This window comes from Trachypithecus francoisi, unplaced genomic scaffold, assembly GCF_009764315.1.
Source record: "Trachypithecus francoisi isolate TF-2019V2 unplaced genomic scaffold, Tfra_2.0 Lachesis_group10, whole genome shotgun sequence".
Lineage (NCBI taxonomy): Eukaryota > Metazoa > Chordata > Mammalia > Primates > Cercopithecidae > Trachypithecus > Trachypithecus francoisi.
Genome location: NW_022681455.1, coordinates 84304623 through 84328875, shown reverse-complemented (window position 1 = coordinate 84328875; position 24253 = coordinate 84304623). Strand labels below are relative to the sequence as shown.

Sequence of the window (24253 nt, the reverse complement as noted above, 5' to 3'; positions counted from 1 at the left end):
CTCAAAAGGAAATTTCTTTTTTTTTTTGCTTTCTTTCTCCATTGCCCAGGCAGAGTGCAGTGGCATGATCACAGCTCACTGAAGCCTCAACTTCCTAGGCTCAAGCAATCCTCCTGCTTCAGCTTCCCAAGTAACTGGAACTACAGGTTTGTGCCACCATGCCTGACTAATTTTTTTTTTATTTTTGTAGAGACAGGGTCTTGCTATGTTACCCAGGCTGCTCTCAAACTCCTGGGCTCAAGTGATCCTCCCTCCTCAGCCTCCTGAAGTGTTGAGATTACAGATGCAAGCCACCACATCTGGTCAAAAAGATTCCTTTCAAAATATTACTGCTAATTGACAAGGCACCTGGTTATCCAAGAGCTCTGATGGAGATGTACCAAGAGATGAATGTTGTTTTAATGCCTGCTGATATGGTTTGGCTCTGTGTTCCCACCCAAATCTCATGTCAGGTTGTGATCCTCAGTGTTGGAGGAGGGGCCTGGTGGGAGGTGATTGGATCATGGGGGCAGTTTCTAATGGTTTAGCATCGTCCCCCTTGTTTAAAAATGTGTAGCACCTCTCCTACCTCCTGCCAGCCATGTGAATATTTGCCTGCTTCCCCTTCACGTTCCGCCATGATTATAAGTTTCCTGAGGTCTTCCCAGAAGCAGAAGCCTGTACAGTCCACTATTAAATCTCTTCTCTTTATAAATTACCCAGTCTCAGGTATGTCTTCACAGTAGTGTAAGAATGGACTAATAACACAACATCTATTCTGCAGCCCATGGATCAAGGAGTCATTTTGCCTTTCAAGTCTTTTTTTTTTTTTTTTTTGAGACGGACTTTTGTTCTTGTCACCCAGACTGGCATGCAATGGTGCAGTCTCGGCTCACTGAACCGCCTCCTGGGTTCAAACAATTATTTTCCCCCAGCCTCCTGAGTAGCCAGGATTAGAGGCACCAGCCACCATGCCCAGCTAATTTTTGTATCTTTAGTAGAGACGGGGTTTCGCCATGTTGGCCAGGCTGCTCTTGAACTCCTGAGCTCAGGTGATCCATCTGCCTCAGCCTCCCAGTGTGCTGGGATTGCAGGCATGAGCCTCCGTGCCCAGCCTCCTTGTTGTCTTCTTTTAATAAATTCCTATTTATTTATTTATTTATTTGAGATAGAGTCTCATTCTGTCATCCAGGCTGGAGTGCAATGGCATGATCTCAGCTCACTGCAACCTCCGCCACCTAGTTTCAAGTGATTCTCCTGCCTCAGCCTCCCAATAGCTGGGATTAGAGATGCCCACCACCATGCCCAGTTAATTTTTGTACTTTTAGTAGACATGGAGTTTTGCCATGTTGGCCAGGCTTGTCTTGAACTCCTGACTGCAGGTGATCCACATACCTTGGCCTCCCAAAGTGCTGGGACTACAGATGTGAACCACAGTAACTGGCCTAAGAAATTCTTTTAAGAAATTGCGGCCGGGCGTGGTGGCTCAAGCCTGTAATCCCAGCACTTTGGGAGGCCGAGACGGGCGGATCACAAGGTCAGGAGATCGAGACCATCCTGGCTAACACAGTGAAACCCCATCTCTACTAAAAAAAATACAAAAAACTAGCCGGGTGTGGTGGTGGACGCCTGTAGTCCCAGCTACTCAGGAGGCTGAGGCGGGAGAATGGCGTAAATCTGGGAGGCGGAGCTTGCAGTGAGCTGAGATCCAGCCACTGCACTCCAGCCTGGGCTACAGAGTGAGACTCCGTCTCAAAAAAAAAAAAAAAAAAAAGAAATTGCCACTGCCACTCCGACCTTCAGCAGCCACCATCCTCATTAGTCAGTAGCCATCAACATTGAGGCAAGACCCTCCACCAGCAAAAATACTATGACTCATTGAAGGCTCAGATGATCCTTAGCATTTTTAGCAATAAAGTGTTTTTAGACTGGGCACAGTGGCTCACACCTATAATCTCAACACTTTGAGAGGCTGAGGCAGGTGAATGACTTTCACCCAGGCATTTGAGACCAGACTGGGCAACATGGTGAAATCCCATCTCTGCTAAACTTACAAAAAATTAGCCTGACATAGTGGCATGTGCCTGTAATTCCAGCTACTTGGGAGGCTGAGGTGGGAGGATCACCTGAAACTGGGAGGTCGAGGCTGCAGAAATCACACCACTGTACTCTAGCCTGGGTGATACAGTGAAACACTGTCTCAAAAATAAATAATAATAATTTGAAGAACTCACATTTTTGAGGGTCTGAAGGCCTATACAAACGGCCAGCACAAATGCAAAACTTTGTGGACATCTCTTATTTCAGCTTGAAAATTCATGCAGATTCTGTACTCTATGTTTGTTTCAATAGGAACATGACATCTTGATTTTTACTTTTGGTTAAATTATACAACTTTCTCACCACCACCAGTATCAAGAAGAAGAATCTTGGCATAAAGTCGATACTCCAAGATGCATCATGCTCCTATGGACCGGGGTCCTTTGTGGTCAGACTGTCATGCACCCAGGGGATGCGTGAACCCAGTATAAGAGGCAACCTAGTGGGGCTCTCATTTTTGTGAGATCTAGGGTTGCGAAGATCAGTGAGATTCTGAGTAGAGAGCTATTGATACATAATAAGGTCTCAATAAATTTTCTTTCTTTTTTTTCCTTTGAGACAGGGTCTTATTCTGCAGCAGGATAATTTAGGAATCAGAGAGACCAAGGAGTTGAAGAGGATACTTATTATTTATCACCTAGTGCACTGGCCCAGTCAGATTAACATCCAAAAAGACTGAGCCCTGAACAAAGAGTCCGATTACCTTTTAAGCATTTTGTGGGGCAGGGGGAGATCTGTGCGGGGGAAGCATATTACAGAAGCAAGAAACAAAGACAGTTATTCAATTGAGACATGCATTACATCATTTCGTACTTTTCAAGGAAAAACATGTTTTACGACTTGAGTTTATCTGCGTAGTGACCTTGCAGCTGCATAGCTAGAGAAACAGGGTCTTCACAATGCTGGGGAAAGGAAGAGACAAGGCTCACCAGCCACAGAAAACAGGCAGTTAATTTTTAAAGGACTCCAGCTCTTTCTCTTCCTCAGGGGGAATTGGGTTTTCTTACATACAACTGAGTTTTTGCTCACACATTCTTTAATTTCTTTTAATTCCTGTTGCAACTCTGTCACCCAGACTGAAATGCAGTGGCCCGATCTCAGCTCATCGCGACCTCCACCTCCCGGGTTCAAGTGATTCTCCTACCTCAGCCTCCTGAGTAACTGGGATTACAGGCATGTGCCACCATGCCTGGCTAATTTTTGAATTTTCAGTAGAGACGGGGTTTCACCATGTTGGCCAGACTGGTCTCGAACTCCTGACCTCAGGTGACCCACCTGCCTCAACCTCCGGAAGTGCTGGGATTACAGGCATGAGCCACTGCGCCCAGCAACAATAAATGTTCTTGCTTGCAGTTTTATCATGGCCTTGGCAGGTTCAAGTTTGCTATTATGCTACCTAAAGATGTCAGGAAGCACAGGAAATGTCTTGGCAGTCAATTACTGGGGGTTTCCAGCATTCCCGTGGAGAGGAGGGACTCGCAGAGGGGATGCTGGTGCTTTAGAACACATGTGCTGCAGGAACTCCCTTCTCTGTTCACATTTCACCGTGCTGCATCCCCAGGGAGACCCTGCCTGGGTCAGGCAGCCCCACCTGACAAGGACCACCTGGATTAGGCAACGTTTCCCACAAAGCCCACCTCACGCAGTCAGCCATGGGCCATTTCCTTCAACGCACGCAGCTCAAACTGGGGCAACTATACGCAGAAACAACCTGTGGCAGCTTCGAAAGAAAGTTTCCTGATATAATTCCAACAAAAGGGAGCATACATTACTCAGCTCTGCAGGGGTCCCGGAAAGCACAGGAGTGTTTGGACGGTGGCTTTGGCTGCAGGAGATGCCACAACAGCCTTCCCTCCCTCCCTCCCTCCCTCCCACACACAACAGCAGCCTTGCAACACAGTCTGATGACCTTCCCCATCTTCCCTCACGTGGGCATCTTCCCTCCGAAAATCTCTGCCCATTTAATCCTATCTTGGCATCTGCTTCTCAGAGTACCCATTTCCTCAGAAGGAGGCTTTGGGGTCTCAGATACCACCATCCCTCCCCAGACACCCATGGCCTATGTGTAGACGATTCAATGCCATGGGCCACACATGGTGGAGAAGTTGCTGGGAGATCCAGAGAAGAGAGTAACTGATTCTTTCTGGAGGCCTAGAAGGTCAAGAGAGGACAGGAAATGGTGGTGTTGCAGGAGAGCCATGAAGGATAAGCGGGATGGAACCAACATTCCTAAAAAAGAAGTGCAGGGGCCAGGCCCGGCAGCTCACACCTGTAATCCCAGCACTTTGGGAGGCTGAGGCGGGCAGATCATTTGAGGTCAGGAGTTAGGGTTAGGGTTAGGGTTCAACATGGCAAAACCCCACCTCTACTAAAAATGAAAATAAAAGTGAAAAAAGTAACCTGGCGTGGTGGTGGGTGCCTGTAATCCTAGCTACTGGAGAGTCTGAGGCAGGAGAATCACTTGAACCTGGGAGGCGGAGGTTGCAGTGAGCTGAGATAGCACCATTGCACTCCAGCCTGGGCAACAGAGCAAGACTCCATCTCAAAAAAAAGAAAAAAAAGGAGGTACAGAGATCCCAGCAGTTCAGCATGGCCAGAGTGTAGACATGCACATCCTGACCAAGGTGAGGCTGGACACAGCCCACAGCCCACAGTCCACAGTGTGAGGAGCAACATGGGAGACCACAGGTCCCTCCCTCACAGTCCTTAGCCTGGGCAGTGACATAGAGTTCAGTGACAGTCAATGGACAGCAGCCTTTCCCCAACACTAGGATCCCAAAGAGCTTTTGTTATGTAGGGTTTATCTTTCAATATTTGCCCTGTTAGATATTAAAACAGAGAGTTTTTCTTTTTAAGATGAAGCTGGGGCCAGGCACGGCAGTTCACACCTGTAATCCTAGTACTTTGGGAGGCCAAGGCGGGCAGATCACCTGAAGTCAGGAGTTTGAAACCAGGCTGGCCAACATAGTGAAACCCCCATCCCTACCAGAAATTCAAAAATCAGCCAGGCATAGTGGCACCCACGCCACGGCACTCCATCCTGGGTGACACAGCGAGACTCCGTCTCAAAAAATAATAATAAAATAAAAGATGAAGCTGGGCTGGGCTCAGTGGCTCACACCTGTAATCCCAACACTTTGGGAAGCTGAGACTGGAGGATCGCTTGAGGCCAGGAGCTCGAGACCAGCATGGGCAACACAGTGAGACCTCATCTCTACCAAAATACAAAAAATAAAAAAATAGTCAGACATGGTGGTGGGTGCCTGCCATCCTAGCTACTCAGGAGGCTGGAGTGGGAGGATCATGTGAGTCCAGGAGATCAAGGCTGCAGTGAGCCACCATCACACCATTGCACTCCAGCCTGTGCGACAGAGCGAGACCCTGTCTCAAACAAAACAAAAAAAAAACATTGTTTTTTTTTTTTTTTTTTTTTTTTAGACGGAGTCTCGCTCTGTCGCCCGGGCTGGAGTGCAGTGGCCGGATCTCAGCTCACTGCAAGCTCCGCCTCCCAGGTTTACGCCATTCTCCTGCCTCAGCCTCCCAAGTAGCTGGGACTACAGGCGCCCGCCACCTCGCCCGGCTAGCTTTTTGTATTTTTTATTAGAGACGGGGTTTCACCGTGTTAGCCAGGATGGTCTCGATCTCCCGACCTCGTGATCCGCCCGTCTCAGCCTCCCAAAGTGCTGGGATTACAGGCTTGAGCCACCGCGCCCGGCCTGTTTTTTAATTAAAAACAGATGAGGCTGGAAGGCCAGCCTATAATCCTAGCACTTTGGGAGGCCAAGACGGGTGGATCACCTGAGGTCAGGAGTTCGAGACCAGCCTGGCCAACATGGTGGAACCCCCATCTCTACTAAAAATACAAAAATTAGCTGGGCGCGGTGGCAGGTGCCTGTAATCCCAGCTACTCCGGAGGCTGAGGCAGGAGAATCCCTTGAACCTAGGAGACGGAGGTTGCAGTGATCACACCAGTGTACTCGAGCCTGGGCAACAGAACAAGACTCTGTCTCAAACAAAACAAACAAACAAACAAACAAAAACATGGCAGCTGGGCACGGTGGTTCACGCCTGTAATCCCAGCACTTTGGGAGGCCGAGGCGGGCGGATCATGAGGTCAAGAGATCGAGACCATCCTGACCAACATGGTGAAACCCCGTTGGGCGATTGTGGCGGGCGCCTGTAGTCCCAGCTATGTGGGAGGCTGAGGCAGGAGAATGGTGTGAACTCAGGAGGCGGAACTTGCAGTGAGCTGAGATCCGGCCACTGCACTCCAGCCTGGGCGACAGAGCGAGACTCCGTCTCAAAAATATATATATATATATATATATATTATATATATATATATATAAATTAGCTGGGCATGGTGGCGGGCACCTGTAGTCCCAGCTATTTGGGAGGCTGAGGCAGGAGAATTGCTTGAACCCGGGAGACAGAGGTTGCAGTGAGCCGAGATCACGCCATTGCACTCCAGCCTGGGCAACAGAGCAAGACGCCATCTCAAAAAACAAAACAAACAAACAAACGAAAAACATGGCAGAACAGCTCAAATGCTGAGCCGAAGACTGGGGGCTTTATCCTATAGGCAAGAGGGAGTTGTTGAAAGTTTTGAGCAACTGAGTCCGTGACCACATTTGCATTTTTAGAAACATTACCAAGTCAAGATTGAAGGCTAGAGGGAAATTAGGAGGCCTTGCAGTAAGTCATTTGTCTTTTCACGCAGATTTAATGAGGAAGGAGTCAAAATATAATAGCTTTATTAATGGTGTTGAATTTTACAACCAAATAATCCCTTTACTATATTGTTTTATTTTCTAACATGAAAGAGCTTCTACCATTAATCCTCTCTTCTGTCTCCTGAAGCCAGGGCTCCACAGGCCTTCCTCTGGGAGACACACCCAGGTGTGCCGCCTTCTCCTGCCAGATCCTCAGGCCTCTTACCCAACTCACAACCTCCCTTTCACCCTTAGTCCCATACCCACCATCTCCTGAGAAAACCCCCGCAATGGGCTGCCCGGGCCCCAGGCCCTTCCACCTATCCCGCCAGCACACCCTCCCCGTGAGAATGTTCTCTCTCTCCTGAGAGAACCCTCTCCCTCAGGAGAGAAGACTGTCTGGATCCCCAAAGGCCTCTCCCTCCAGGGAAGAGGGACTCTCACTCTAGCCTCAGTGGTTACTCCAGAGCCCAAGAAATGCCTGTGCGCTAAAACCAAAGAAGGTGTGAACCAGCAAGTAAGTGGGGAGTGGCCAGTTCTCGGACATCTAGTGGGGGCCCTTCTCTTCCCCATGAGCAGCAGGGACCAGTGTGACCTTGGCATCAGGCTTTTTCTCTTGGCTGGCTTCCTCAACGTTCAAGACGCTCGATAAACATATCCCAGAGGCAAAGCAAGTGAAGTTGAGGGTTGTTTATTTGCCTAGAATCGGCTCTGGCAGTTTTCCAATGTCTTCTTTTTGTTGTTTTTCTGGTTTTTGTTGCAACAGGGTCTCGCTATGTTTGCCCAGGCTGGTCTCAAACTCCAGGCCTCAAATGATCCTCTTGCCTCAATCTCCCAAAGTGTTGGGATTACAGGCATGAGTGCCCAGCCCTTAAATGTCTCTGCGTTGGTTTATGCTTATTTGTTTCCTTCCACTCCTGGTGCAAACCTTCCATGTTTTTGACTGGAGAAACGTATGTTTGGACCTATGCCTCTCCTCGATCTACACTGAGAGTGAAGAGCCCAGTGGGATGTGCACTAGGTCAGGGCTTCCCCCAGCGTCAGCCCCTGTGGCCAGCAGCGTCACCTGGGAACCTGCCAGAAATGCACATTTTTGGCAGGGCATGGTGGCTCACACCTATAATCCCAGCACTTGGAAGGCCAAGGCAGGAGAATCACTTGAGGCCAAGAGTTCAAGATCAGCCTGGGCAACATAATGAGACACCATTTCTACAAAAACTAAATTAAAAACAAAAAAAATGAGCATTTTCGGCCAGGCGCAGTGGCTCACGCCTGTAATCCCAGCACTTTGGGAGGCCAAGGCGGGTGACTCACTTGAGGTCAGAAGTTCGAGATCAGCTTGGCCAACATGGTGAAACCCCTACTAAAAAGAAAAAAGAAAAATAAATAGCCAGGTGTGGTGGCGGGCGTCTGTAGTCCCAGCTACTTGGGAGACTGAGGCATGAGAATTGCTTGAACCCTGAAGGCAGAGGTTACAGTGAGCCGAGATGGCACCACTGCACTCTAGCTTTGGGTGAAAGAGCAAGACTCTGTCTCAAAAAAAGAAAGAAAGAAAGAAATGAGCATTTTTGACCTGTCCGACCTACTAAATCAGAAACTTAGCACCCTATGCTTTAACAAATCATGGTTAAGGGCTTTAAAAAGGTGATTTTAACGCATGCCTAAGGTGGAGAACTAAGGGGAAGGCCTTTGGGTAAGGTGAGTCTGGAGTGGGGGACCCAAGGCCTAAGGAGGAGGGGAGTGTGAGGCTGAAGAAGCCCCTTACTCTACAGGTTCTCAAGCTCCTCCTGTCAATCCCCCTACCTGGCCCTGGCCCTCCCTCGCTCAACCTTAGTTTCTTCCTGGAATTCTCAGGGCTCCTGGTTCCCAAATTCTGATTTCCCCCACTGACCTGACTCCAGATCTCCCTACCCCACTGGGTCTTGTCCCCAGCATCACCCCAACCCCTCACCGGCAGTCCCCAGGCCATGCCAACCCTCACGCTTTTTTTTTTTTCTGAGACAAAGTCTGGCTCTTGTCCCCCAGGTTAGAGTGCAGTGGCACAATGTCTGCTCACTGCAACCTCCACCTCCTGGGTTCAAGCAATTCTCTTGCCTCAGCCTCCCAAGTAGCTAGGATTACAGGCTACACCACCGCGCCCAGCTAATTTTTGTATTTTTAGTAGAGAGGGGTTTCACCATGTTGCCCAGACTGGTCTTGAACTCCTTACCTCAGGTGATCCACCCGACTCCGTCTCCCAAAGTGCTGGGATTATAGGCATGAGCCACCAAGCCAGTCCTACCCCCACGGCAGTATTCTGGGAGACCCCCCCCCCCCGCCGTTCCCAGCCCCCTGGGCCCTGGCAACTCGCACCCCACCCTTCTACCTTCAGACCCGACCAAGGAGACCTAAGCTCCAACCCAGGTCCCTGCGCCCCTCCCCGACCCGTCCGGAGGCTCAGGCCTCGGCGCCTTCGGACCCCACGAGCAGCAGCGGCTGGGAGTTCTTGCCCTTGTCGTGCCAGCACACGTCGAAGAAGGGATACACGGGCCCAGGCAGGCGCTCGTGGAAGGCAAAAAGCGGCACGAGCGCGTCGGCGTCGCTGGCATCGTAGAAGGAGAGGACGCCGTCGCCGAAGCTCAGGTAGAGGCCGATGCGCGTGGGCCGCCGCTCGGGGCTGCGCAGAGCTCGCGGCTCCTTGGCCTCCACGTGAGCCTCCAGGATCTTGCCCTCACGCAGCCCCAGCAGCCACAGGCCCTGCGAGGGCACCGCGTGCAGACGCCCGCGGCGGGGGCCCTCGGCCGCGATCACGCCCAGCGCCCAGCGCGGCTTGTCGCCCACCTCCACCTCCCAGTAGTGTTCGCCCTCGGAGAGCTGCTGGTGCGCCACCACCGCCACCGCCTTGTCGAACTGGCGCGGGTCCTCCCCTGCCGGCGGCGCCTTCTGCTCCGAGCACTCCACGCGGCGGCCGGAGGAAGACACAACTAGGCTCGGGTGCGCAGAGCTCGGGTCAAAGGTCAGCTCCTCCAGCGCTGCCAGAGAGACCACGATCAGAAAACCCTAGGTTTCTGCCTCGCTGGGGCCTTCTCCCGACCAATTACAGGCCAGCTTTGTCTCCCCTAATCCTCTTGGCATCTCTGCTCACCGGGTTGGGCCACAAGATCACACCTGGCTCAACTTCAGTTTGCTCAGCTGTGAGATGAGGCCATGATTGCTTTTGCTTCCCTCTAGGGTGGCAGGCAGGCCTGCATTTTCTTCCTTTTTTTTTTTTTTTTTTTTTTTTTGAGGCAGGGTCTCACTCTGTGGCCCAGGCTGGAGCACAGTGGTGCAACTTTGGCTCACTGCAACCTCCAACTCCCAGGCTCAAGCAATCCTCCCATCTGCCAAGTAGCTGGTACTACAGGCATGTGCCACCACACCTGGCTAATTTTTTTAAGTTTTTGTAGAGACAGGGGGTCTCACTATGTTGCCCAGGCTGGTCTCGAACTCCTGGGCTCAAGTGATCCTCCCACCTCGGCCTCCCAAAGTTTTGGGATTACAAGCGTGAGCCACCGAGCCCGGCCAACAGAACTAAATTGACACAAGGCATCACCATCTGAGGCCCAGACAAGGCCCAAGGAGCCCGATCTTGACATCAACCTAGACCCAGTCTCTGAGTCTTAGTTTTCTCTTGAATAAAATGAGGCTGTTGCCGGGCGCGGTGGCTCAAGCCTGTAATCCCAGCACTTTGGGAGGCCGAGACGGGTGGATCACAAGGTCAGGAGATCGAGACCATCCTGGCGAACACAGTGAAACCCCGTCTCTACTAAAAATACAAAAAACTAGCCGGGCGAGGTGGCGGGCGCCTGTAGTCCCAGCTACTTGGGAGGCTGAGACAGGAGAATGGCGAGAACCCGCGAGGCGGAGCTTGCAGTGAGCTGAGATCCGGCCACTACACTCCAGCCTGGGCGACAGAGCAAGACTCCGCCTCAAAAAAAAATAAAAATAAAAATAAAAAAATAAAATGAGGCTGTCTGCATTCCCACCTCCGCTGAGGCAAGGAAGGGCTACCCCAGCAATGTGTATGCCCCAGAGCTCTGTAACCTGCATCATCCAGCACTTGCAGGGAGGAACTGAGCCCTTGGGCCTCCCCAGCCACAGGCCGCCAGAGTCACTCTCTAACCCGGGCCAGTCCCCAGGGTTCCAGGAGCTCTGCAGAGCCTCAGTCCCCAGTTGGCAGGATTTATCATCTCCACTGTCCAGAGAGCGGCCGAGACTGACCAAGGATCACACAGCAAGTCAGTGGCTCAGACCTAGGTTCCAGCATTCTGAGCTGCCAACAGCAACAGCATCTTGGTGTCAGTCACCCACTGCAAACCCCATGCTCTCAAAGGCCCTCCTCCCAACACAGGTTAGGGGACTGCAGGGGGGAACCCCAGAGGCAAAGGGGCACTGGGTACTTCCTTCAGTGGCCTCCCCAGTTGGGACTGGGAGGCCTCTCCAGGTTGGGTAGGGCCTCCCATCAACTGCCCAGTCACACACAAACCTGAGCCAGTCCCTCCCGGTACCTGGCATCAGAGCCCGGAACATCTTCCTCCACACTTGGAATTTGAAGTCATCTGAGATGATTGGCAGCTGGATGTCCAGACGGGCGGGTGGGGGAGACTCTGCCAGGATCTTCTGCAGCCTGGGGGTGGGGAGGGTAAGGGGAGGCATCTGTGAGTGGGGAGGACAAGGGCTGGGGGTATTCCAGGATATCCCCACATCACACCCCTGCTTAAAACTCTTCCTACCGGCCGGGCACGGTGGCTCAAGCCTGTAATCCCAGCACTTTGGGAGGCCGAGATGGGTGGATCACGAGGTCAGGAGATCGAGACCATCCTGGCTAACCCGGTGAAACCCCGTCTCTACTAAAAATACAAAAAACTAGCCGGGCGAGGTGGCGGGCGCCTGTAGTCCCAGCTACTCGGGAGGCTGAGGCAGGAGAATGGCGTAAATCTGGGAGGCGGAGCTTGCAGTGAGCTGAGATCCGGCCATTGCACTCCAGCCTGGGCGACAGAGCGAGACTCCGTCTCAAAAAAAAAAAAAAAAAAAAACTCTTCCTTTGGAGTTTTGGTTTGGGAAGATGAGAAAATTCTGGAGGTAAGCACTGGTGATGGTTATACAATGTGAATGTACTTAGCACCACTGAATTTTAAATGCACACTTAAAAATGCTTAAAATGAGACAGATAGAGTGTAGTCCCAGCTGCTCAAGGAGGCTGACTCAGGAGGCTCACTGGAGCTCAGAAAATTGAGTCCAGTCTGGGCAACATAGCAAGATCCTGTCTTTAAAAAAAAAAAAAAAGAAGAAGCTTAAAATTGTCAATTTTATGTTACATATATTTTACCACTGTTTATTGATTTTTTTTTTTTTTTTTTTTTTTTTTTTTTTTTGAGATTGAGTCTGGCTCTATCACCCGACTGGGGTGTAGTGGCATGATCTTGGCTCACTGCAGCCTCTGCCTCCCGAGTTCAAGCAATTCTCCTGCCTCAGCCACCCAAGTAGCTGGGATTATAGGTGTCTGCCACCATGCCTGGCTAATTTTTGTGTTTTTAGTAGAGAGGAAGTTTTGCCATGTTGGCCAGGCTGGTCTCAAACTCCTGACCTCAGATGATCCACCCACCTCAGCCTCCCAAAATGCTTGGATGACAGGCGTGAGCCACCACACCTGGCCCAACTACACTTTTTTTTCATCCTTCTTTTGGGATAAGGTCCAAGCTTCTCAGCTTTGCCAGTGTACACACACCTACTACCCCAGTTCCTCTTCCCTCCCACTCACCAGCCCTCTAGCTGGCTGTCCCCTCTCCCAGCAATGCCCTTCTCCCAGAAACACCCTTCTCCCAACAATGCTCTTCTCCCACACCCTTCTTCCAGCAATGCCCTTCTCCCCACAATGTCCTTCTCCCAGCAATGCCCTTCTCCCCACAATGCCCTTCTCCTTGCAATGTCCTTCTTCTCCACACAGTGCCCTTCTCCCTGCAATGCCTTCTTCTTCCAGCAATACCATTCTCCCCACAATGCCCTTCTCCCAGCAACGCCCTTCTCCCCGTAATGGCCTTTTCCCTGCAATGCCCTTCTTCTTCCAGCAATACCCTTCTCCCCGCAATGCCCTTCTCCCAGCAATGCTCTTCTCCCCGCAATGCCCTTCTCCCAGCAATGCCCTTCTCCTCACAATGCATTTCTCCTCCCAGCAATGCCCTTCTCCCCGCAATGCCCTTCTCCCAGCAATGCCCTTCTCCTCACAATGCTCTTCTTCTCCCAGCAGTGTTCTTCTTCCAGCAATACCCTTCTCCCCGCGATGCCCTTCTCCCAGCAATGCCCTTCTCCCAGCAATACCCTTCTCCCCGTAATGCCCTTCTCTCAGCAATGCCCTTCTCCTCATAATGCCCTTCTTCTCCCAGCAATGTTCTTCTCCTCACAATGTCCTTCTTCTCCCAGCAATGTTCTTCTTCCAGCAATACCCTTCTCCCTGCAATGCCCTTCTTCTTCCAGCAATACCCTTCTCCCCGCAATACCCTTATCCCAGCAATGCCCTTCTCCCCGCAATGCCCTTCTCCCCACAATGCCGTTATCCCCGCAATGCCCTTCTCCCAGCAATGCCCTTCTCCCCGCAATGCCCTTCTCCCCATAATGCCCTCCTCCCAGCAATGCCCTTCTCCCCGCAATGCCCTTCTTCCAGCAATGCCCTTCTCCCCGCAATGCCCTTCTCCCCGCAATGCCCTTCTCCCCATAATGCCCTCCTCCCAGCAATGCCCTTCTCCTCACAATGCCCTTCTTCTTCCAGCAATGTCCTTCTCCCAGCAATGCCCTTCTTCTTCTCCCAGTAATGCCCTCCTCCCAGCAATGCCCTTCTCCTCACAATGCCCTTCTTCTTCCAGCAATGTCCTTCTCCCAGCAATGCCCTTCTTCTCCCAGCAATGCCCTTCTCCCAGCAATGTCCTTCTTCTCTCAGCAATGCCCTTCTTCTCTCAGCAATGACCTTCTCCCCGCAATGCCCTTCTCCTTGCAATGCCCTTCTTCTCCCAGCACTTTGCCTAGCCAACTCCTGTTCATCCCTCCAGGGCCCATCTCAAACATTCACTCCATGCCTGGCCACCACTTTCCCTCCACAGCCACACTGAGCACACAGTGATGCCTTTGTCCCCACCCACATGTGTCTCATGACACCAGTCTAGGAGGTCCCTGAGCAAAAGGATGCATCCAGATCATTTCTGTCTACAACCATGTGTTCAGGCAGGGGTGGGGCAGCAGACTGAATTGCAGGTGTGCAGGCACAGTAGTGAGTGGAGAGTGAGCCGGCTGGTGTCCCTAGAAGACTGGGACAAGTCGGGCAAAGGGACAGGGCCAGGTTGCTCTCACCTGCTGGTCACCAGGCAGTATTTCTGGAAAGAGAGAAAAAGAGAATGGTGGTGAAGCCGATGTTGGGGACACTGGAGACTTTTGAGGATGGGGTAGACAACTAGGAATGCTGAGTGCAAGGTCAGGAAGAATCAGAAAAGCTCAAAGAGGCCAGATGATGTGGCTCATGCCTGCAATCTCAACATTTTGGGAGGCCAAGGCGGATGGATTGCTTGAGGCCAGGAGTTCGAGACCAGCCTGGCCAACATCGTGAAACCCATCTCTACCAACATTACAAAAAAATTAGCTGGGCGTGGCAGCAGGAACCTGTAATCCCAGCTACTTGGGAGGCTGAGCCAGGAAAATCACTTGAACCTGGGAAGAGGAGGTTGCAGTGAGCCGAGATCACACCACTGCACTCCAGCCTGGGCAACAGAGCAAAGTCCTATCTCAAAAAAAAACAAAAAAGCCAGAAGAGACCTAGAACTCAAGGCCACCCCAGCCCTTCACTTTTATGTGGATTACAAAAAAGTATCTTCGCCTCCAAGCAACTCTGATTCCACCTGATAGAAAACTGTCCTAATAGGCCAGGTACAGTGGCTCACACCTGTAATCCCAGCACTGTTGGAGGCCAAGGCAGGCAGATTGCTTGAGTCCAGGCATTTGAGACCAGTCTGGGCAACATAGTGAGACCCTATCTCTACTAAAAATACAAAAATTAGCCAGGCATGGTGGTAAGTGTCTATAGTCCCAGCTATGGGAGGCTGAGATTGGAGGACTGCCTGAGCCTACAAAGTCAAGGCTGCAATGAGCTATGGTCATGCCACTGCACTCCAGTCTGGGTGACAGAGTGAGACACTGCCTTAAAAAAAAAAAAGTCCTAATAAATATAAACTGACAAGGTCTGTGATATGAATAGTGTTTACTTAATACAATGTCCTTATGCAGTGCTCAGCCTAAACAACCATACAGCAGTCCTGAGGCCTGCCCCTCCCAGACACGTGATGCTGGCTCATCCCTGCCCCTCTCTGGGCCTATCTGACAATGGGATGAGGTCTCTGGGGCCTGAGCAGTGAGGGGGCTGAGGCAAGGAGGAGACGGGGGGTCACCCGGTGCTCACCATTAGGAACTCAGTCTGTGGCTTGTCGGCCACCTCCTCCAGCACCTTCTCCATCTGCCGCAGCTGCTCCAGGTAAGAGTTCAGGCTCCCCAGCTCCCGGCGCAAGGCGACCCCTGCCTCACCCCGCACACGCTCTGCCTCGCGGTCCAAGGAGCCCTCCAGTGCAGCCAGGAACACCCGCATCTTGCCCAGCTGCTCCCCCACGGCCCCCCGGAACTGACGCACTGTCTCCTGCAGGAATGGGGCAGTGATTGGCAGAATAAAGGCTCTTGGCTGGAGACCCCTAGCCTGGCCCCCAGCCCCTGAGACATGGCCCTATGAAGTCCTCACCTCCACCTCCACCAGCTGATGCTCCAGCACAGCTACACTCTTCTCCTTGCGCATGCATGCCTCCTGCAGCTGCAGTTTCTGCTGTGGCAGCTGTGTCTGGGGGGCGAGGCATGGAGAAGTAATGGGGATGCCACTCACCCCAAACCCACACCTCCCAACCTAAACCTGCCCTCTGTGGCTCAACCTCAATGCCACTTTCTCCTCCAGCCATCTTCCCATCCCCAAATCCACTTACATGCCTACCAGCCCCAGCCAGTGCTACTCCTGAGGTCCGAATGCTTCCCCTGCCACTTGCCTATTTTGGTACGGTTTTTTTATTTATTTATTTTGATGTTTTGTTTTCAGACAGGGTCTCGCTCTGGAGTGACCCTGGAGTGCAGTGTCATGATCACAGCTAACTACAGCCCCAACCTCCCAGGCTTAATTGACCCTCCCACCACAGTCTCCCAAGTCCCAAGTAGCTGGAACTATAGGCACACACCACCATGCCCAGCAAATTTTTTGATTTTTTTTTTTTTTTTTGAGATGGAGTCTCTCTCTGTCACCCAGGCTGCAATGCAGTGGCACAATCTCGGCTCACTGCAACCTCCACCTCCTGGGTTCAAGTGATTCTCCCGCTTCAGCCTCCCAAGTAGCTGGGACTAATTTTGGTGCACCACCATGCCTGGCTTAATTGTGATATTTTTAATAGAGGCAGCGTTTCACCATGTTGGTCAGGCTGCTCTCAAACTTCTGACCTCAGGTGATCCACCCACCTCAGCCTCCCAAAGTGCTGGAATTATAGACATGAGCCACCACGCCTAGCCATGATTTTTTTTTTTTTTTTTTTTTTTTTTTTTTTGAGACGGAGTCTTGCTCTGCCACCCAGGCTGGAGTGCAGTGGCGGATCTCAGCTCACTGCAAGCTCCGCCTCCCGGGTTTATGCCATTCTCCTGCCTCAGCCTCCTGAGTAGCTGGGACTACAGGCGCCCGCCTCGTCGCCCGGCTAGTTTTTTGTATTTTTAAGTAGAGACAGGGTTTCACCGTATTAGCCAGGATGGTCTCGATCTCCTGACCTCGTGATCCGCCCGTCTCGGCCTCCCAAAGTGCTGGGATTACAGGCTTGAGCCACCGCGCCCGGCCAGATTTTCTAAAATGTTTTTGTAGAGACAATCTCACTATATTGCCCAGGCTAGTCTCCAACTCCTGACCTCAAGCAATCCTCCCACCTCAGCCTCCCAGCATGCTGGGATTACAGGTGTGAACCACCACACCCCCAGCCCCTTGTCTGTTTTGTTGACCCCTCCCTGGCCTTGCCTTCCCTGATCCCCTCTGCTCAGCAGTCAGCCCCATAGCCCTCACCCTTTGTGAGGATAGCAAACGCCAAAGTGGTTTGGTCTCTCCCACCAGACAGGCAGGCACTAGAGCTTGGCACACAACAGACCTCAGGGGGTACGTGAAGGATATATGAAAGAAGAAAGGCAAATTCCCCCTACGCCTGGGCTTCCTCTCTTACCTAAAAGCAGAACATCAGCCTCAGTCAGACTGTCAGCCTAACCCCCACGTCAGCCAGCCTGTACATGCATGGGCTTGGAGTGGGGGGCACGGAATTTAATTAAAATGTCCCCTGCTGGCTGGGCGTGGTGGCTCACGCCTGTAATCCCGGCACTTTGGGAGGCTGAGGCGGTTGGATCACAAGGTCATGAGTTCGAGGTCAGCCAGGCCAAGATGGTGAAACCCCATCTCTACCAAAAATACAAAAATTAGCTGGGGGCAGTGGCAGGTGCCTGTAATCCCAGCTACTTGGAAGGCTGAGGCAGGAGAATGGTTTGAACTAGGGAGGCAGAGGTTGCAGTGAGCCAAGAATGTGCCACTCCACTCCAGCCTGGGAGACAGAGCAAGACTCCGTTTCAAAAAAAAAAAAAAAAGTCCCCTGCATAAACCAACCAAACACTCTGTGGTCTAGATCTTACCCAAGACCTCAAATGCAAATATGCAAATATAGGAGAGCTCCCAATACTCCTGCCAAAGAAAAAAAAAATTTTTTTTTTTGAGACAGGATTGCCTAGGCTGGAGTGCAGTGGCACAATCACAGCTCTGCATCCTCCAACTCCTAGGCTCAAGCAATCCTTCTGCTTCAGCCTCCTAAATAGCTGGCACTACAAGCATGAGCAACCATGCCAGGCTACAAAGCCACTTCTTTGCTGGAAGGTGCCTGGCCATGGAATGAGTTCCACTCCTGCCTCCATGACTTCCAATCTGTTTCCTCCTCTGCAGATTGGGAACAGCAATCCCCACCTCAACAATTTGGCGCCCCCACTTTCCCAGGGGAAACTGGGGGACCCTCTAGGTGGTGTTTGCAGAGTCCCCTCCCAGCAGGAGCCACAGGGTTGAATATGAGCTGCCAGATCAGTCTCCTCCCCGGTTCATCCCCAAGGACTGCGGCTCCACCTGCTGCAGGAAAGGTAGTACCTGATGGCTCCAGGCCCTCTCAGAGGCTCAGGGCTGAGCCATAGGAAGGAAGCGCGAGGCCGTCCTGAAGGTGCTGGAGAACCTGACCCCGGAGGAGCTCAAGAAGTTCAAGATGGGCCGGGCAGGGTGGCTCAGGCCTTTAATCCCAGCACTTTGGGAGGCGAGGCCGAGGCGGGCGGATCACGAGGTCAGGAGATGGAGACCAGCCTAGCTAACACGGTGAAACCCCGTCTCCACTAAAAATACAAAAAAATTAGCCTGGCGTGGTGGCGGGCGCCTGTAGTCCCAGCTACTCGGGAGGATGAGGCAGGAGAATGGCGTGAACACGGGAGGCGGTGGAGCTTGCAGTGAGCGGAGATCGCGCCACTGCACTCCAGTCTGGGCTACAGAGCAAGACTCAGTCTCAAAAAAAAAAAAAAGAAAGAAAGAAAATAAAAGAAAGAAAAATTCAAGATGAAGCTGGGGGCTGTGCCGCTGCGCGAGGGCTTTGAGCGTATCCCGCGGGGCGCACTCGGGCAGCTAGAAATCGTGGACCTCACCGACAAGCTGGTCGCCTCCTACTACGAGGACTACGCAGCCGAACTCGTCGTGACCGTGCTGCTCGACATGGGCATGCTGGAGGAGGCGGCACAGCTGCCGCGGGCCGCGTGAGGGCCACTCTGAGCTGGTACGTGATCTAGGGACCCAACCCCGCTTCCTCGCCTAGGACCGAGGCGTCGGGTCCCGCCCAGAGCCTTCCTGTTCCCCTCTTCCTTCAGGGTCCCTCCTGGGGTCCTCCCTCAGACCTCCGGTCGGCCCCTCCCGGCAGCGAAGGGCTGGGCTGCCGCGAACCCCGGTGGGCTGCATCTCGCCCCACTGCCCCCTTCCAGGCTCCTGGGCTGCCTGGGCCCTGTTCCGTTTCATGGGTTCTGTGCTCTCTTCGCAGATAAAGACCGGCAAGGTTGGGCGAGGTTGGGATGTGCTCAAAGCCCTCTCGCAGTGGCACAGTCCCCAGCTTCATCTTGAATTTCTTTCTTTCTTTTCTTTCTTAAGCACAGGTGTGCTGGGATGGGAGGGCTCCCAGGAGGAGGCTCCTGCCCTGAGCTAGGAGACCACCAGCTAGGACTGGGCTGAACTGGGCCAGGCAGGAGCTGGCGGGACTGAGAGGCTGGGTCCTTGGGAAGTCCAGGGGCCTCGAATACCAACGAAAGGACGGTGGTCTACCACCTCTAGGAGGCTGGCCAAGGGAAGGAGTAGTGCAACGCCTGTGAAGCCAGCCCCGCGCGCGCACCAGTCGCGTAAGACGACGGCAGTGTCTCCACCTCGGGGACCAAGGACGCCTCTGTGCGTCCAGACCCCGCCTTCTCCAGCCCCTGCACCTGTCATTTCTTCTAAATGTGTGCTTTTGCCACACGTATGACACGCACTAGCCAGTGTGCGTGGGTCTCTATTTGCCTCTGTCTGGGTGTCTGTCTGGGTGTCTGCTGGGTACCTCGGGACGCACACAACCACGTGTGGGCTCCCAAGGCGTTTGGGACTTCCAGCTCCACCCAGAAAAACATCCTGGACGGGGCTCTCGGTGCCACCCTGGGTCCGCGCACGCAAGTGCAGATCCCGGCTGCCTGGCGCTTCCAGTCTCCCTTTTGGTGAGGCCCCGCCTGGGGACCGTGAGGCCAGCCAAAGTTCCGAAGTTTCAGGGGTGCGTGGGCCTCCGCTGAGCACAGCAGGACAGCCCTGCCCCGGCCGCCTGGCTCTGCCCGGAACGCCGCGCCTCCAGTCCAAAGTGGGCCAGCGCAGCGCAGGGAGCCTGCCCGACCGGCCCACCTGGTGCAGGAATAAGCGCGTGGGCCGTAGGGGCTGGTCAGTCGCTGCTCCGCCTGGTTCCGCCCCGCCCATCAGACCATCCCTGGGGCTCCGCCCGCCCATGTCCAGGTCCCTCTAGAGGCTAAGGCCGGGAACCTAGGTTTGCTCAGCGCCCTTCTCGCCAGTCTCCGTCCCTGCGCGGCTTTCCTCTGTCAGCCCCGCCTTCAGCTCCTCAGACACTCTTTCCTGGCTGCTTCGCCCCGCCCCGACTCCCGCAACTCCAGGTGCTCCTGAGCCTCTTTAGAGATTCAGAATCCAAATCAGTACAGCGACCTCCCCATCGGCCAGGCCCCGCGCCGCCGAACAACCCCTCCGACCCCGATGCGCTCGGATCCCGCACCTTGAGGCGTGCGTGGGCCTCCGCTGCGGGCAGGAGGCGATGACCGCGGTGCGAGCCGAGTGAGGCGCACACTCCGCACACCAGCGCGCGGTCCTGCTCACAGTAGATGCTCAGCGGGTCCAAGTGCTCCTCGCAGTGGCCCTGAGGCACCTGGGCCAGCCCCTCCACCAGGCGCGCCAGCTGCAGGTTGGTGCTGAGTGCCTGCGGCCGCGTGGGGGCCTGACAGCAGGGGCAGAGAACGGTGCCATCCGCCGCCGGCTCCCCGGCCACGCGGCCCAGGCAGGCGCGACAGAAACTGTGGCCGCACTCGGCTGTCACGGGCGCGTCGAACAGCTGCAGGCACAGCGGGCAGGATAGCTCCTGGTGCAGGAGGCCGGGTGCAGCCGACATGGCGGGCCTGGGTGGAGGAGGAGTCGGTTGGAGGACCCGCTGTGCCGCGCTCCCGGCCCAGCCCTAGCCCAGGCCGGGTCTGCCGCGCCGCAGGGAGAAGCCCCAGCCTGTAAAGACCTCACATCCTATACTGGATGGGGCTCTGACGGTCAAGGAGGAAGAGGAACTCGGTCTCAGTCCCAAAAGCAGCCTCCACTGCAATTCTCAGCTCCAGCCCAAAAATATGCGCTATCGGTCAACCCCAGTTCCTGAACACAAGCCCATGTCCTAGCCCACTGTCCTTGCCTTCGCCTTAGCCCCAGGCCTCAGCCTCTGACCTCAGCCCCGGCCCCAAATTCTCCAGAGCCCCCACTTCGAGACTTCCCTCCCCCACTTTACCAAGCTCTCCAGCCCTCCCCTCCTCCCCCCCCTCCCCCCGCTCCAGCCCACGGGACTCACAGGTCTGGTTGGAGATCTTAGGCTGAAAGAGACTGGAAGGAGGACCGGTCAGGGTCTAGCCTAGCTGGACTGAGGTCAGGGCTGTGTCCAAAGATCTGAGACAAGTAGCAGCGTCCAAGCAAGGACAGGGACTCACAGGGGAAGCTGGCAGTGGACACCACGCGTGATGGGCACACAGTGCTCAGTGGAAGACCCTCCCAGATTGAGCCATGGCTCCAGGACTATATTTAGCTGCCCTGCCCAATCCCTCCCATCACTTCCGGAAACCGTTCTAAAAGTGAGGGCTGAGTAGTCCCAGCGCACGCATCACATGCCAGGGCCACCTGTCTTGGCCCATCCACTGTTCTCTCCCCAGCCAGCCTGTAACCAGAGCTCAGAGCCAGCGGGGAGACAAGACCTTTCTCACCATAGAAAAGACAGAAAATTGAGGGAGGATCTCCCCTTTCTCCCCCAACTCCCACCTCCACACTCTCCAGCTCCCTCCTCCTTGCTGGCAGCCCCTCTCCAGCCTGTCGCCCATTCATTCCCCAAGCTTATGGCTGACCAAGGTCACCCTGGCAGGATTATCCCACCTGCAGGAGGGCAGGACCTCACCCCGCTCTGAAATGTTTTCTTCCTCCAGAGGTGAGGGGAGGGTCTTTTCCAAGTTGGTCTCTCTGGTACACCCAGGACAAGCCCTGGGGCAAAGTAGGCCTCTCTAAATGCTTGGAGAATTAATGACAGAGAGAGATTGAATAAATGAATGAACTGAATCCAGAGCCTGCAGCCCAGAACTCAATTCTGCCCTGGTTCCTGTATGTGTATCTTTCAAATCTCAGCTGAAATTTCATTTAAGTGGCGCTGGGATAACTGGCTAGCCATATGCAAGAGAATGAAACTGGACCCCTGCCTTTCACCATATAAAAAATTAACTCAAGATGGGTTAAAGACTTAAATGTAAGACTTCAAACCATAAAAATTGTAGAAGAAACCCCCGGAGAAATACCATTCTGGATATCAGCCTTGGTAAAGCATTCGTGACTAAGTCCTCAAAAGCAACAAAAACAAAAATTGTTAAGTGGGACCTCATTAAACTAAAGAGCTTCTTCACAGCAAAAGCAAAAGCAACTATCAACAAACAGACAACTGAAGAATGGAAGAAAATATTCACAAACTATGCATCCAACAAAGATCTACTATCCAGAATATATAAGGAAACTAAACATTTCAACAAGCAGAAAACAACTCCATTAAAAAGTTGGCAAGGGCCAGGTGCGGTGGCTCACACCTGTAATCCCAGCATTTTGGGGGGGTCCAGGCGGGTGGAACACTTGAAGTCAGGAGTTTGAGACCAATCTGGCCAACATGGTGAAACCTCGTCTCTATGAAAAATACAAAACTTAGCCAGGTGTGGTGACAGGTGTCTGTAAACCCAGCTACTTGGGACGCTGAGGCAGGAGAATCGCTTGAACCGGGAGGCAGAGGTTGCAGTGAACAGAGATCGCACCATTGCCCTCCAGCCTGGGTGACAAGAGTGAAACTCCGTCTCGCAGAGGTTGCAGTGAGCCAAGATCATACCATTGCACTCCAGCATGGGCAACAAGAGCCAAAGTCTGTCTCAAAAAAAAAAAAAAAAATCAATACATATTTTTAAAAAAGAAAGAAAGAAAGAAAATAAATTTCATCTAGAATAAAAACCAAAGTGCTGTGGCCCACAGAGCCCTATCTGCTATGACCCCATTAATCACTCTGACCCATTTATCACCCCTTTCCCCATTGATCACTCGCATCAGGGACTTTTCAATTAAGTTCCCCTCTGCCTGGAACACTCTCCAACCCAAGTACTGCATGGCTTCCTCTTTTTCCTCCCTCAGACTTTGCTCAATATCACCTTTCCAGCAAGGCCTCTCCCAATTCCCTGATTTCAAATCCCCTATCTCCTCAACATCTCACGGCCTGGCTTTCTTTTTCTCCATAACATTTATCACCATTCTACTTGTTTGCTGGTTTCTTGTCTGTCTCTTCCTACAGAATAGAAATTGTGTTTACTGCTTGTCTCCAGCTTAGACTAAAGTGTGTGACACACATTAGGCGCTCTACAGACACTAGGTGAATGAATAAACATGCATTTGGTCTCTCCATCTTTCTCTTAGCTTCCCTCAAACCTTTCCCTTGTTTTACTCTTTCTTATCTCAACTGCTCTCTCTCTCAGAATGAATTTTTGTTTCTGTTTCATTCTCTTAATCTCCCCTTTGGACTCTCCCTTTGCCTTCTCTCTTAGGTTCTTAATTTTTTCTTTTTCTTTTTCTTTTTGTTTTCATTTTTTTTTTTTTTTTTGAGATGGAATCTCACTCTGTCACCCAAGCTGGAGTGCAGTGGCATGATCTCAGCTCACTGCAACCTCCACTTCCCAGGTTCAAGCGATTCTCCTGCCTCAGCCTCCCAAGTAGCTGAGATTATAGGCACGCTCCACCACGCCCAGCTAATTTTTGTATTTTTAGTAGAGACGGGGTTTCACCATTTCGCCCAGGCTGGTCTCGAACTTCTGACCTCAGGTGATCCACCCGCCTCAGCCTCCCAAAGTGCTGGGATTCCAGGCATGAGCCACTGCACCCAGCTGCTCATTCCTTCTTGCATGTTGCATGGTGACAGCACAAACTTCTGCTGGTCTGCTTAGGAAGGTAGCTACTTCAGGCTGCCTGACACCTTGTTTAACCTAGGCCCTCATTCAGGCTGTAACCATTTGGTTCTTTTAGGAGGAGAAAAGTTCTATTATTCTTCCGGATAAGAGCAATTACCTGTGTAAATGACTGCAGATTCTCGGGGTATGTGAAAAGTCTCAGGAAGCTGGCGCTTTTTTTTTTTTTTTTGAGATGGGGTCTCGCTTTGTCCCCCAGGCTGGAGTGCAGTGGCAAGATCTCGGCTCACTGCAAGCTCCGCCTCCCGAGTTCACACCATTCTCCCACCTCTGCCTCCCGAGTAGCTGGGACTACAGGCGCCTGCCACCACACCCAGCTAATTTTTTGTATTTTTAGTAGAGATGGGGTTTCACCATGTTGGCCAGGATGGTCTCAATCTCCTAGCTTCATGATCCGCCTTCCTCGGCTTCCCAAAGTGCTGGGATTACGGGCGTGAGCCACCGCACCCAGCCAAAGCTGGCGCTCTTTACCGGCACACTGAGAAATCCAGGGGAGTTTTGTGTCCCCGCCTTCTTTGTCCTTAAGTCTCTGAGGT

At 52.8% G+C, this 24253-nt stretch overlaps 2 protein-coding genes across 3 annotated transcripts; one reads left to right on the top strand and one right to left on the bottom strand.

The window, feature by feature from the left end:
• Positions 1-8350: 8350 nt before the first annotated feature.
• On the bottom strand, positions 8351-21312 carry TRIM72 (tripartite motif containing 72). 2 transcript variants are annotated; one of them, XM_033218224.1, is made up of 8 exons: positions 21041-21312; positions 20213-20609; positions 15580-15675; positions 15250-15480; positions 14151-14173; positions 11318-11436; positions 10933-11025; positions 8351-9802 (listed from the first exon to the last, which is right to left on the bottom strand). In XM_033218224.1, exons 2-8 carry the CDS (start codon positions 20600-20602, stop codon positions 9228-9230), a joined length of 1527 nt encoding a protein of 508 aa, XP_033074115.1. In that variant the 5' UTR covers positions 20603-20609; positions 21041-21312; the 3' UTR covers positions 8351-9227. The 2 variants fall into 2 exon arrangements, with proteins under 2 accessions (XP_033074115.1, XP_033074116.1); XM_033218225.1 differs by lacking the exon at positions 10933-11025.
• PYDC1 (pyrin domain containing 1) lies at positions 17736-18695 on the top strand. Its single transcript, XM_033219470.1, is given in 3 exon segments — positions 17736-17769; positions 18075-18135; positions 18459-18695. Coding segments are annotated over 3 exon segments (318 nt in total). The 3' UTR covers positions 18682-18695.
• Positions 21313-24253: the final 2941 nt, after the last annotated feature.